General features: G+C 53.1%; 3 protein-coding genes across 3 annotated transcripts; 2 read left to right on the top strand and 1 right to left on the bottom strand.

Annotated features, from left to right (window-relative positions):
- Positions 1-5,063: 5,063 nt before the first annotated feature.
- On the bottom strand, positions 5,064-6,631 carry P153DRAFT_183952 (short chain dehydrogenase). Its single transcript, XM_033662388.1, has 2 exons — positions 6,197-6,631; positions 5,064-6,142 (listed from the first exon to the last, which is right to left on the bottom strand). The coding sequence occupies exons 1-2, from the start codon at positions 6,291-6,293 to the stop codon at positions 5,307-5,309; spliced, it is 933 nt and encodes a 310-aa protein (XP_033526471.1). The 5' UTR covers positions 6,294-6,631; the 3' UTR covers positions 5,064-5,306.
- P153DRAFT_421123 (glutathione S-transferase kappa 1) lies at positions 6,546-7,940 on the top strand. Its single transcript, XM_033672289.1, has 5 exons — positions 6,546-6,669; positions 6,720-6,798; positions 6,916-6,956; positions 7,039-7,477; positions 7,644-7,940. Exons 1-5 carry the CDS (start codon positions 6,627-6,629, stop codon positions 7,726-7,728), a joined length of 687 nt encoding a protein of 228 aa, XP_033526470.1. The 5' UTR covers positions 6,546-6,626; the 3' UTR covers positions 7,729-7,940.
- A 1,841-nt stretch (positions 7,941-9,781) lies between these two features.
- On the top strand, positions 9,782-11,353 carry P153DRAFT_354730 (uncharacterized protein; the record flags this gene model as incomplete). Its single annotated transcript, XM_033666521.1, has 2 exons — positions 9,782-9,949; positions 10,007-11,353. The coding sequence occupies 2 exons, from the start codon at positions 9,782-9,784 to the stop codon at positions 11,351-11,353; spliced, it is 1,515 nt and encodes a 504-aa protein (XP_033526469.1).
- Positions 11,354-11,808: the final 455 nt, after the last annotated feature.

Here is an 11,808-nt window from a genome sequence, read left to right as displayed (position 1 = left end):
GTACCACCAAAAGCACGAGCAGGAGAGGCAGGCAGAGGCCAAGATCAAGCGCAACGTCACCAAGACCGACCACAGCATCAAAGTCAAGCAAAAGGAGATTGAAGACACCTCGAACGAACTCGCCCCGATTGAAGAGAAGATTCGCCTCTCCAAGGAATCCCGCCAAAAGTACGAGAGCAAGATTGCAGGTCTGAGAAAGCAACGCGACACAGAAGCTCAAGAGATTCAGAAATACCAAAAGGACCTGGATCGCGTGCAAAAGGCCGAGCAAAAGTGGGAAGACGACTTCAAGGCCGCTGCACAGCGCCAAGGTCGTGACCTCTCTGCGCAGGACGTCAAAGAGTACAACAAGCTGCGCGCTGATGTCACAAAGCAAACCCACAGCGACCAGATGAACTGCGACAAACTCAAGCGGGAAGTTGACACAGATCGGGACCACGTCAGGAACTTGCAGCAAAACGTCGACACTCACGAGAGGGCGGTGGAGAGGTTTACCGGAGAGATCAACCAGCTAGAGGAACGTCAACGAGAGTCAAAGGCACACATTAAAGAGCTCGAGAAGTCCAGGGCTGCTAAGCAGCAAGAACTAGCCAAGCTGAGATCCGAACGCCAACAACTTGAGTCGACGTACCAAGAAAAGAACCAGCTGTTGCAGGAGGCGCTGAAGCAACTCAACGTCGTCGAGAGCAGCCGTCGAGAGTCGAAAAAGCAGAGAGAAATGCGCACGACAATCGAGAAGCTCAAGACTCGAATTGGCCACGACAAGGTCCACGGCACATACAAGGACCTCATGACGCCCAAGCAGCAAAAGTACCGCAAGGCTGTGGGTCGAGTCTTTGGTAACCAAATGAACACTGTTATCGTCGACACGGAGGCCACCGCCAAAGAGTGCATTAAGTACCTCAAAGAAGGAAAAATTGGCATCATGTCGTTCAGCCCACTGGACTCTATTCAAATCAAGGCTGTTGACCCCCAGCTGAAGGGCATGCACAAGGGCATGCGCCTTGCCAGTGACTGCATCAACTTCGATTCCAAGTACGACCGAGCCATGACCGCCGCATGTGGAAGCACCATCATCTGCGACACGGAACAGATTGCGAAGGAGCTTCGGTATGTGAGACATGTTGAAGCCAAGGCAGTCACGCTTGACGGCCGTGTCATAGGCAAGGGCGGCACACAGACTGGTGGTGAACTCGAGTACGACGACGACCGGGGCGAACAAACCTGGGACGATCGATCCTACCAGGTTCTCCTCGACAAGAGGCAGAAGCTCGAGAAAGAACTTGCCGCCCTTCCCAAGCTCGATCGCTACCAGCAACAGGAGCAAGCTCTGGAGGTCGAGCTCAACGATCTTCAGGAGCAGATCACACGCGCCCAAGGGGAGGCCAATACGCTCAGTCGCAATATCGAGAGCTTGAAGAAAGAGCTGGCCAACTCAAAGGAGCAGTTGAGAGGAACGCGACCAAACTACGAGAAACAGGCACAGCGACTGCAGAATCGGGAGGACGAACTCAAACGTTTCCAAGATGCAGTCGACCAAGTCACTGACCAAGTTTTCGCGGCGTTTTGCCAGCGGTTGGGATACGAATCTATCCGGGATTACGAAGCACAGCAAGGTACCGTTCAGCAACAGGCTGCTCAGCAACGTCTCGAATACACCACACATCGCAGCAAACTCCAATTTATCATGAAGCAGCACGAATCGTCGCTTCGGGGTATGGAAGAGCGTCTCAAGGCAGCAGAGGACGAGATCGAGCGCAAGAACGCCGATATCGCCGAGCTGGAGGAGAAGCAGGAGGAGTTGCAGAACACCCGAGATGTGCTGATGGCCGAGTTGGAAGAGCTGCAAGAGAAACGACAGGAGCTGGACAACAAGCTCACTGAACGAGCCGCCGCCGTCAAGGAAGCGCGACGTGTCTTGGATCAGCGGAATGAAAAGGTCAAGAAGGTCTTGAGGGAAGTGGATAATGAGGATGCCAAGATCAAGACCTGTGCGACGAACCGCTACAACACGCTCAAAGAGTGCAGAGTGAATGAGATCGGCATCCCACTCACCGCAGAATCCAGCCCGTTGACTTCCCTTCCAATGACCGACATGGCCCGCCCAGACACAGACGCCATGGACATCGACGAGGATCCCGACGCGACGCAAATCCAAACCGCCGAAGTAGACGACTACGGCATCACCGTCGAATTCGAAGAACTAGACGACGAGCTCCGGAACGAGATAATAGAGATCCTCGAAAGCGTAACCCCCCCTAACCCCCTCCGCCATCCGCAAAAACTAACAACCCCCCCAGGAAGACGACGTCGACGACACCGTGCAAACCCAAGCCCTCACCGCCCTCAAAGAAGCAGAATCCAAGCTCACCGACCACATCACCAACCTCGAAACCGACATCAACAAAGCCACGCCCAACATGCGCGCCGCCGAGCGCCTCACCGCCACAGAAGCCCGCCTCAAAGACGTCGACGCCCACTTCGCCGATACCCGCAAGCGCGCCGCCGCCGCGAAAAAAGCTTTCGAGGACGTAAAGCAAAAGCGCCACGACCTGTTCATGAAAGCTTTCAACCACATCTCGGAAAATATCGGCGGCACGTACAAAGACTTGACGAAATCCCCCCAGTTCCCCCTAGGCGGGCAGGCGTACCTCGACATGGAAGACTCGACCGAGCCCTATCTCGCAGGGCTAAAGTACCACGCCATGCCGCCTCTCAAACGATTTCGCGATATGGAGCACCTATCCGGCGGAGAGAAAACTATCGCCGCCCTCGCGCTGCTGTTTGCGATTCATAGCTACCAGCCCAGCCCCTTTTTCGTCCTCGATGAAGTGGACGCCGCGCTCGATAACGTGAATGTGAGCCGTGTTGCGAAATACGTACGTGAACATGCTAGTCCGGGGATGCAGTTTATCGTTATTAGCCTCAAGGCCGGGTTCTTTCAGGAGAGTGAGACGCTGGTGGGCGTTATGCGGGATCAGGGGAGGATGACGAGCAAGTATTTGAGTTTGGATGTAAGTCTTCTATTTCGTGTTTTTTTTTTGCTTTGCTTGTTGTTTTTGGGGATCAATGCTAATTTTTATGTAGCTGAGGAAATATCAACCTGCGTAGATGGAATTGGAATGAGGAGGGTGGTTGGCGGGCTTTTTTCGCGCAGCGGTGAGGGATGGGGCTTTTCACACGGTTTCACTTCATCGAGACATAGGTGGGAAAGAAAACAGAGGGTGGGTTTGTTGTCCTGTACGCAACGTGTGGAGAAGCGATGAGATGTGTATGTGTATGTGTATATCTTCCGGTTCGATTCGATTCAATGCAACGCAACGTGTAGCCGAGGTGCGTGTTAATATTCGTTGGATTTACTCATGCCCCCCACCCATCCAGCACCGGACCGGGTCTTGATGTGAGTAGGACTTCACTTTACACTAAGAAGTTGAGCTAAGTGGAAACATGCTGCAAGTTTGGCATTGTTTTCTATTCGATATCGTTGGACTACCGGTAGTCAAGACATATCCCTAGTCAACGTCATCCACAAAAATAAGTGTCCAGACAAAACAAGCCAGCCAGCCAACCAAAGGGGAACCACCATCTCCTGCCTTCTGCCCAAAACCCTCCTATCCCCTTCCCTCCAGTCATCGTTCCCCTCACCCCCAGCCATCCACCTCCTTTACACCACCATCTCAAAGCCCCTAATACTCCTCCTCCTCCTCCTCCTCCCGCTTAACCTGCGCCCCACCCTCCTCCCGCGGCCTCCCCGCCCCCGTACTCTGCGACGCATACCCACTCTGCAGCCCACCCACCGGCTGCGAACTAGGTCCAGACTGCGCACCCCACGGCATCTGGCCCTGCCCCTGCTGATACTGATACTGATACGGGTACGGTGCGGTGTAGGGGTTATATGGCGTCTGCATGATATAGCCCGCCTGGCCGCCTACCATGGCGGGGACGGCGTTGTACTGTTGGGCGTTGTATTGTGGGGCGTTGTATTGAGGGGCGCTGTACTGGGGAGCGCTGTATTGGGGAGCGGTGTATTGCGGGGCGCTGTATTGCGGGGTGTTGTAGGGCGAGGCGTATGTTGAGGCGGGCGTGGGGCGGTATCCCCCCATTTGTGGGTTTGGCGCGGTGTAGGGGGTTGTGTTTGGGTAGGGGGCTGGGGCTGTGGAGGATGTGGCTTGGGCGCTGCTGCTGTTGTGGTGTGAGGTGGAATGTGGTATTTGCGCGCTGGCGGCGTTGTGGTTTGCGAGCCAGGGTGCTGGCGCTGACGGTACGGTGGAGAAGGGGGGAAGGAGGGAAGGTAGCTGTGTGGCTGGCGGGGCTGGCGCTGGCGCTGGCGGTGCGGCGGGGAAAGGGGGGAGAACGGATGGTGGGTGTGTGGCGGACGAAGAACCAGTTGTCGTCGCGGTAGCCATCGTGTGTGCTGTCCGTGGGAGGTGTAGGACGCCGCCGTCGGCGATGCGGTTCGCCGCGATGGCAGTCAGGATGTTGAGTTCGATCTCCAGCGCTGCACTTCTTTGGGTCGGCGTCGTCAAGTCGTCGAATAACGGCTCTCGGCAGATCGGACACGACTTCTTGTCGCAGGGCGTGTGGGTCAGCCAGCGCACGAGACAGCGGATGTGCATCTGGTGGCTACACGCGCAAATGCGGATCAGAGCGTTGGGCCCTGGAGCGCCGTTGGAGATTCCCTCCCTGAAGACACGGTGGGAGTTAGCTTTTGTTTGCTATACTCCGCGGTGATGTCATGGCTTTACTCACAGGCAGATGGGACACTCGACGGCCTCTACGCCGTTCTGGAGGAAATCCAGAATGTTTTCGTGTTCAGCCATGCTGGCTCAGAGTACTGTGGTCGATGATAATGAATGGAAAGCAATACACGAAGAGGTGGGACAGTGGTTGAGAGTCCTGGGATACATTGGGGCTTTATCAAACGGAGAAAGAGGCATTCACAGAGGAAAGCGTTGACGAGGGGGGCCACCTTCTGCTTCGAAGCTTCTACACGCAGAGCTTTGGAAACGGTAAGCAGGGAAGGACCATGCGATGAGCAGGAGAATATCATGAAACAACATGCGCGAAGCCTTTCGATCCCGTCAGAAAAACTGCGGCGCGTCTCTACGTGTGACAACATGTTTCGAGCTTCGCTTCTTCTCCCGTTTGCTGCTTACGCCTTCATCTTGATACTGCCAGATACCTCGATCGCTTTCTTCGTCGCCTCGAAACGGATCATGCCAGTTCATATGATAGATGAAGGAAATCATGTCCAGCTTCGTGTTCGTTGAATGCCTTGATGCCTTGATTAACAAACGATAGGTCAGTCATAGCTTGGAAACCCGCAACTTGGTACTGTCCATCCTCCGCCCCTCGTCATCCTGCTCCCTTACCGTGAGATCGGGGAAGTGCTCTGGCATTATCCTCCTTGGCTCCGACCCGGGCACTACACTGTACCCCCCGAACTCATTCACGCCTCTCTTCCTCAAAAAGTCTTCGTCAAGCTCTAAACACCCATTTACATCAGCCACCGGCGCACGAATCATAGCAAGAATCGCGTCCGAGAAGATAGTCGGTTTCCTCAGATCGCTCGCATCTTCTCGAGCCAGCTTCTCCGTCGCAGCAGACTGGATAGCGGTAGCAGGCCAAATACTAGTAATCGCCATGTCGCGTTTGCCCTCACGTTCGAAATCCATGGCCAGGCCTTGCGTGAGCACACTCATAGCGACCTTTCCCATTGCATAGGCCGTTTTGCCCCGGAAAAAGCGCGAGTATATCGGCGGGCTGACGACAATGATACGTCCTTTCCACCCAATCTTCTCGAATTGGGGGAGTGCAGCTTGAATCGTGCCGTACAAGCCTTCTACATTGACCCTTTGCATGAGCTGGAATCGCTTCATAGGCGTCTTCTCCACGCTGGCCCACCATATCGCACCGGAGTTGTAAACGAGTACGTCCAGACGCCCGTACTTTGCGACAGTCTGGTCGACCATGCGTTGTATGCTTGGGAAGTCGCGGGTGTCGACGTTAATTGCTGTTGCTTCGCCGCCGGCTTCGCGGATCTCGCGCTCAACGGTGCTTACGGTGGATTCACTTGAGTTGGGATCGGGAGGGAATGGGTGTGTTTGTGAGGCATCGGAAGTGCTTTTCGCTGCGACGGCGACTGGGAAATAATCAGTTTTCCTGGTAATAGTCGTGTTGGTGGAAGAGTACTGACCTGCATACCCATCTCTAGCCAGGTCAATGGCGATCTGCCTCCCAATACCTCTGGAAGCGCCTACGACGAGGGCGACCTGTCTACTTGACGTCGTCATGTTACTGGAGCTTGTGAGTTACTTCGCGTAGGTACAGTGTCAATTTCCCGCGATTCGCAACGTTATAGGGAGTAACGGTACTTCAGCTTCCGGCGAGCGACTTTATGAGCTTCATACCGATATCTGTACGCAGCCACGTCTATATGCGGAGTACCTAGGATAATTCCATGTGTGACCGAGGAGGTGGAGGTGATTAGTGATGGAGCTCAGCTGCGGTCTTGAACCTCGGCTGCCAAGACGTCACAAGTAAGGAGGATCAACCATTCGAGCTTAAGACTACTCGACGGCGCTTGATCCAAAAGTTTGGTTTCTCAACATCCTGTTAGCGGAAGAATGACGATAATGTCAAGCAAAATTACGTGCTATCTCGATTGTGGTACGGTAGTTGATACCTAGCATCGACCATACAGAGCTAACCTTGACTAGTATCACCTTACTCGTACTTTGCTCTGCTCCATCTTGAAAAGAATCGAGAGGTACTTGCGTTGCACAATGTGGAGATTGAGTGAGTGTTAAATCCATGCTCTATCATCTTAATGACGACATTAGTGTCATTATCACATGATCCTCACCTCTTCCGCCCTCGCGGTCTCTCAATGAACAGCCACTGACAGGAAAATAGCATAGTTCCCGTCTTCCTAGGGGGTATCAATGTCGGCAGCGGTAACGGCTCTCCCGATCCCACCCCACACCTAAATTAGGATATCCCACGCACTATCAATTCAGTTCTAACGGCGCCATGCAGGCAACAAGCCGCCGTGGACGCTCCCCGCGAAAGGTGCATACAGCAAGTACGACAGTGCGAGGGCGAAACAGTATTTCGGTGTGCCAAATACTAAGACCCCATCGTTCTTTCCCATCCTATCACTCCTGCCTCAGCGAGCACTTGGGTACATTAAGGAAACGCATCCCCAGGCCTTTGTGTGTGCTTTTCTCGACGTATTTCGTGGCATGTGGGAGATAGGTTTGGACGTCAGCAAACCCGAGCTACTCGCCCAAGTACTCCGAGATCGGTTCAAGGAAGATGAAGTGGGGCAGATCATGGAGAACGCAAACAGTGCCCCGTATAAGCAGCGTCTGAACGACAACACCAAAGAAGCTCTTGACCGTGGTGCGTTTGGATGCCCGTGGTTCTGGGTGCGTAACTCGAAAGGAGAGGAGGAGCCGTTTTTCGGAAGTGACAGGTACGTACCGTTCAGATCCAGCTCTATCCCTGCTCTTCATAGGTACAGCCATGTTTAGCATAGCTTCCTTCGCGGCCGGGGAAGGTGTTTGAGAGTAGATGCGAACCATAAAACGCGACGAACGAATGGCGACAAAGATGTGGGGCAGGCTAACGATGCGACATAGGTTCCACTTCATGTGGGAATATCTGGGATTGCCATGGCAAGACGTGCGGCTGGTGGCGCCGGAGCAAGCGAAGGCGAAGATCTGAAAGAACCTGGACAATGGAGTATGCGTAGTGGAAGACTTGCATTTAGACCAATGCGTGAGGAAATAGGAGATGGATGCCCAAGAATTGCATGAGACTGCAGGAATTGGCTTGGTGAATGCATCTGCAGGCAAGGCCAAAGTTTCGAGAAGAATGTTTCCACTCATCTGGCAATACTCGCTCAATGTTCCAACACCTCTGCAAACTCGAGTATCCTGCATTCGAGAGCCTCCGTGTCGTATTGTTGTTGGTCCTCGCACATACGCTGCAGACTGCAGTACGCAGGGATCGTCTTGTGCGACTCTCGATGCGCACCATGTGTAAATCTCTTGCCACCGGACGGATAGCAACGTCCCGACATTGGCTACATGAGAGGCTCCGTTATCTGTCTCGACCTGTCAGAAAGGTACTGTCGTTCGTCCGAGTGGATAGCCTGAGCGGATATCATTCGTGTCTTACACGTTCCGTGCTACGATAGCCATGTTAGCTGTAGATGGCTACTTGACTGCGAGCGTCCGCTTTATAGAGAGGCGGAACCGGAGACACTATCAAAGTTTGTGGAGTAACATCGTAGGTCGTAGATGTGGAAGACGAAAATATGCACAGCCGCTGGCAGGTGTGGCGTGTGTTGATAGACACTTGTGTAGGGCTTTCTCGTAATTCTGCATAGCTATAGACCCAAGCCGGCGGAATGGGGCGTTGCCGACCTGATGTGTGAGAAGTGAGTTGTGCCATCGTGTAGCTCACTGCAAGCCACACACGTACCATGCTTGCCAATGATCGAGTACTTACGTCAAAGAAGATTGGTGCAGTAAAGTCTCTGCAAAACATGGACACCATGACTGCTCAGCTGTTCTGCCAGGTACTGACAAGGTGATGGCTTGATGCCAAGGGATTTTCATGCAAACAGCCGTTCGCCTGTCTACGGCAGCCAAACAAAACGACAGAGAAGTTTTCCGCCAGCTCAGCTAGCACCAGAAGAGCAATCTTCGATGGCTTGAGCTTTACAGCTGATAGCCGATAGGTCAACTGCCGCGACGTGAGCTTGATGCTATCGCTGTCAGCAAGGCTGAGTATATGCCTTCACTCGCGAGCTAGCCACGTTGAAGATCTAGAGTTATCGTCACTGTTTCGTTGTGCTTGATGAGTATTGTGCTTGCTGTTCAGGATGCTGGGCGTAATGGACATAATGGCGCGGATGATATAGAATAGCCAATACTAACAGCCCGATCTCCTCCCGTGTCGGATACAGAGTTGTTATGATTAAGGGCACTGGGCCTACCCGGGGAGCTCAGGCACTTCCTTCCGGTACCGTGGTAGAGACATGGGGTGTTCAAACGGCAGCCATTATGATGAGGAAAGGTGTTGCAGTGTCTGAGATTTAAACCACAGACCTGCTCCCTCCAGGGCAGGTCATACCATAATCGTATTGTTCCAGTGGCTTTGGCCTTCTCTTGCACTTTGTCTTTCCTCCTTGCACGTCAACCCGCGCGTTCTGCCCAAAGGACTCGTTCCACGAGTCACGTCACAGATATCTTGTTAGTGTGTTTGCGTGCACATGCGATCATTGCCTGCCGCTGTAGGCCAGTCTTTCTGAAGCTCTCGTGGCGTACTAGTGAGGCCTCTTCACATATCTATTACCCAATTAGCGCAGGCTGCTGATACGTATCGACTAGGAGCTCTGTGAGGTCTTACAGTATAGATAACGAGGCCGAACCTCATCTTCTCCGCATCATCGGTCCATTCACAGACCTCGACAAGAAGTACGCGCTGTCTGGTCGACCAAGATATCCACACGTTCTGCCTCCCCCCGCGATCTTACCGCTTACCCAAGTATCTGTGTGAAGCGGTCAACCTACCCAGCAGATGGTACAGCCCCACAGTGTGAATGATTAGAGCATCCTGACCGGCACACGTCTCCTCCAAATACCAAAACTCCCTTCACCCTGAGCTTGCGCTTGAAGAGTTAGCGACAAACCAACATTCACGGCAGCGTGGTGGGGCTGTTGCAGTATTGTTGGGTACTGGCGACCTTATTAAAGCGCAGATGCCAGCCATGTCGCAAAACGTACTTCACCGACAGCCTGGCTTTGACGAGCAAGACCTTCGACAGTCGTTCCCATATCAGTTGCAACCTCGGTTTCTCTTCAACTGCACGTCCACAGCGAACTCACAGCCCAGCAATACTATCCTGCACGAACACTCGATGGCGCAACCACTGCTAGTGAGTATAGAAACAGGCCAGTCTTGTAGATTCCTAGATGTAAGCTAACATCTTTAGCAATGCCAGTACAGACCCGAGAGTCACTTGCAGGCTCAAACCTGGCGGCATCCGCAAGCATTCCCTCGAGAGTATCGATCAACTGCGGCCGTACCCCCTACATCGCAAGGTCAATACTGGGGTCCATCCGAAAGCGCCTTTGCATGGAACGGCGCTCTGTCGATGGAGCCTCTCATTATGCCAGAGTCAGATGAACTCATGAGCAACGATTTCGCGTTCGAGGACATGGCAACGTCGCAGAATATGGCCAGCAAGAGCGGGATTGAGTACAACGGTGGTCAAGCATCTTGGGTGCCTCCTGGAGCGAGTAGAGCACATCATGGTGACATGAGCCTCATCAGCTCAGATCTTGATACGATCAGTTCAACCTCGCCGAGGAGCTTCTTCAGCGAGACTGTGGCGTCAGAGTTACACGCCTTGAGTCCAGGACAGGCTAATGGGGCGTCATTAAGCAGCTGGCCGGACTTCGAGAGGTATGCACTACTGAAAGAATCCACGCCAGAGACAACGTCCCGCGCACTCCGCAACGATGCAGGCTCCTCCGACTTCGACTTCTCAGGGCTCCCGCAACATAGCTTGGGTATCGATCTACCAATAACAACTACCGAAGCAGAACAGGGGCATACACTTGGGTTGTCGTTTGACCACAGCAAACACTTCGGCTCGGAACAGCCGTCTTCGTACAAGATCAGTCCGGGTGCTACTCCATGGTACCCGCCAGGGTATCTAAGCGATCTTTCGGGATTTTCTTCCACGCCACAAGTCCCCCGAATAACTTCTTTTGCCTCGCAGAGAAGCACGTTTCCGACATACAGCAGTAACGCACAGTCGCAATACAGGTCACTGTGTAACAACGTTACCACCCACGATGGGCTACAGATGCCTCGAAACGATTCGCAAGCCCTACGAAAGAGTGATGACAAGATCCTCATCGAAGGGAAGGATGTTCTAGGCCTGACATATAAGGAGATCCGGAAGAGGATGCACACGAACGTTGCCGAATCGACGTTGAGAGGTCGCTACCGCTCGTTGACCAAGCCAAAGGGCCATCGCGTGCGGAAGCCGGTTTGGACTCAGAATGATGTGAGTCTAAAGATGTGCGTTCCAGAGAAGGCTTTGTCGCTAATGTATGAGAAGGTTGTCTTGCTACGAGAAGCCGTCATCCAAGAAATCAACCGCGTCGAGACTGCTCATGGCTATGGGCTCAACCACGACTCAAAACTCAGCAAGGTCCAGTGGAAGAAGGTCGCCGATTACATCGACACTAATGGCGGAACGTACCATTTCGGAAATGCGACGTGCAAAAAGAAGTGGATTGAGATTGAAGCAGACCGCCGAGGTCGATGACGCAACGACTTCGAATGGAGCGAGGTTAAATGTGTCGACACATCCGATATGTTCTCAGTGTTCAAGTGGTCGCGTCTTGAAGCTACGTACCGGATCTCGATGTCTCTATGCTGGACTTTCTCGACCTTTACTTGTTCGATCTCCCACGCCTTGTGTTGGACCTTGTTCTACTCTCATGTACACGACTATCTCTTTGACTTTTGTTTCCAGAGTGTTTGATCTCAGTATCATGGGTTTTCATGCCATTTGTTCCTCGAGGCTGCGTCAGATATTCTTCCTCCTCATCTGCACGGTGCATTTGACTGGCATGTCCTGATTTGTTCTATGTTGCCCTTGAACGTTTTGTCTTCTTCAATTTGTACAACCTTTGGGTTTATTCACCGTGTCTTGTTAGCGACATTTGTTATACGATTGTGGGTTTTGTTCTTCCTTCCTTTGCATAGGCGCAAAGATCG

The sequence above is a fragment of the Dothidotthia symphoricarpi genome (genome assembly GCF_010015815.1).
Source record: "Dothidotthia symphoricarpi CBS 119687 unplaced genomic scaffold P153scaffold_5, whole genome shotgun sequence".
Classification (NCBI taxonomy): Eukaryota; Fungi; Ascomycota; class Dothideomycetes; order Pleosporales; family Dothidotthiaceae; genus Dothidotthia; species Dothidotthia symphoricarpi.
The sequence above is the reverse complement of the archived record's forward strand: the minus strand, read 5'-3'. Positions and strand labels throughout refer to the sequence as shown.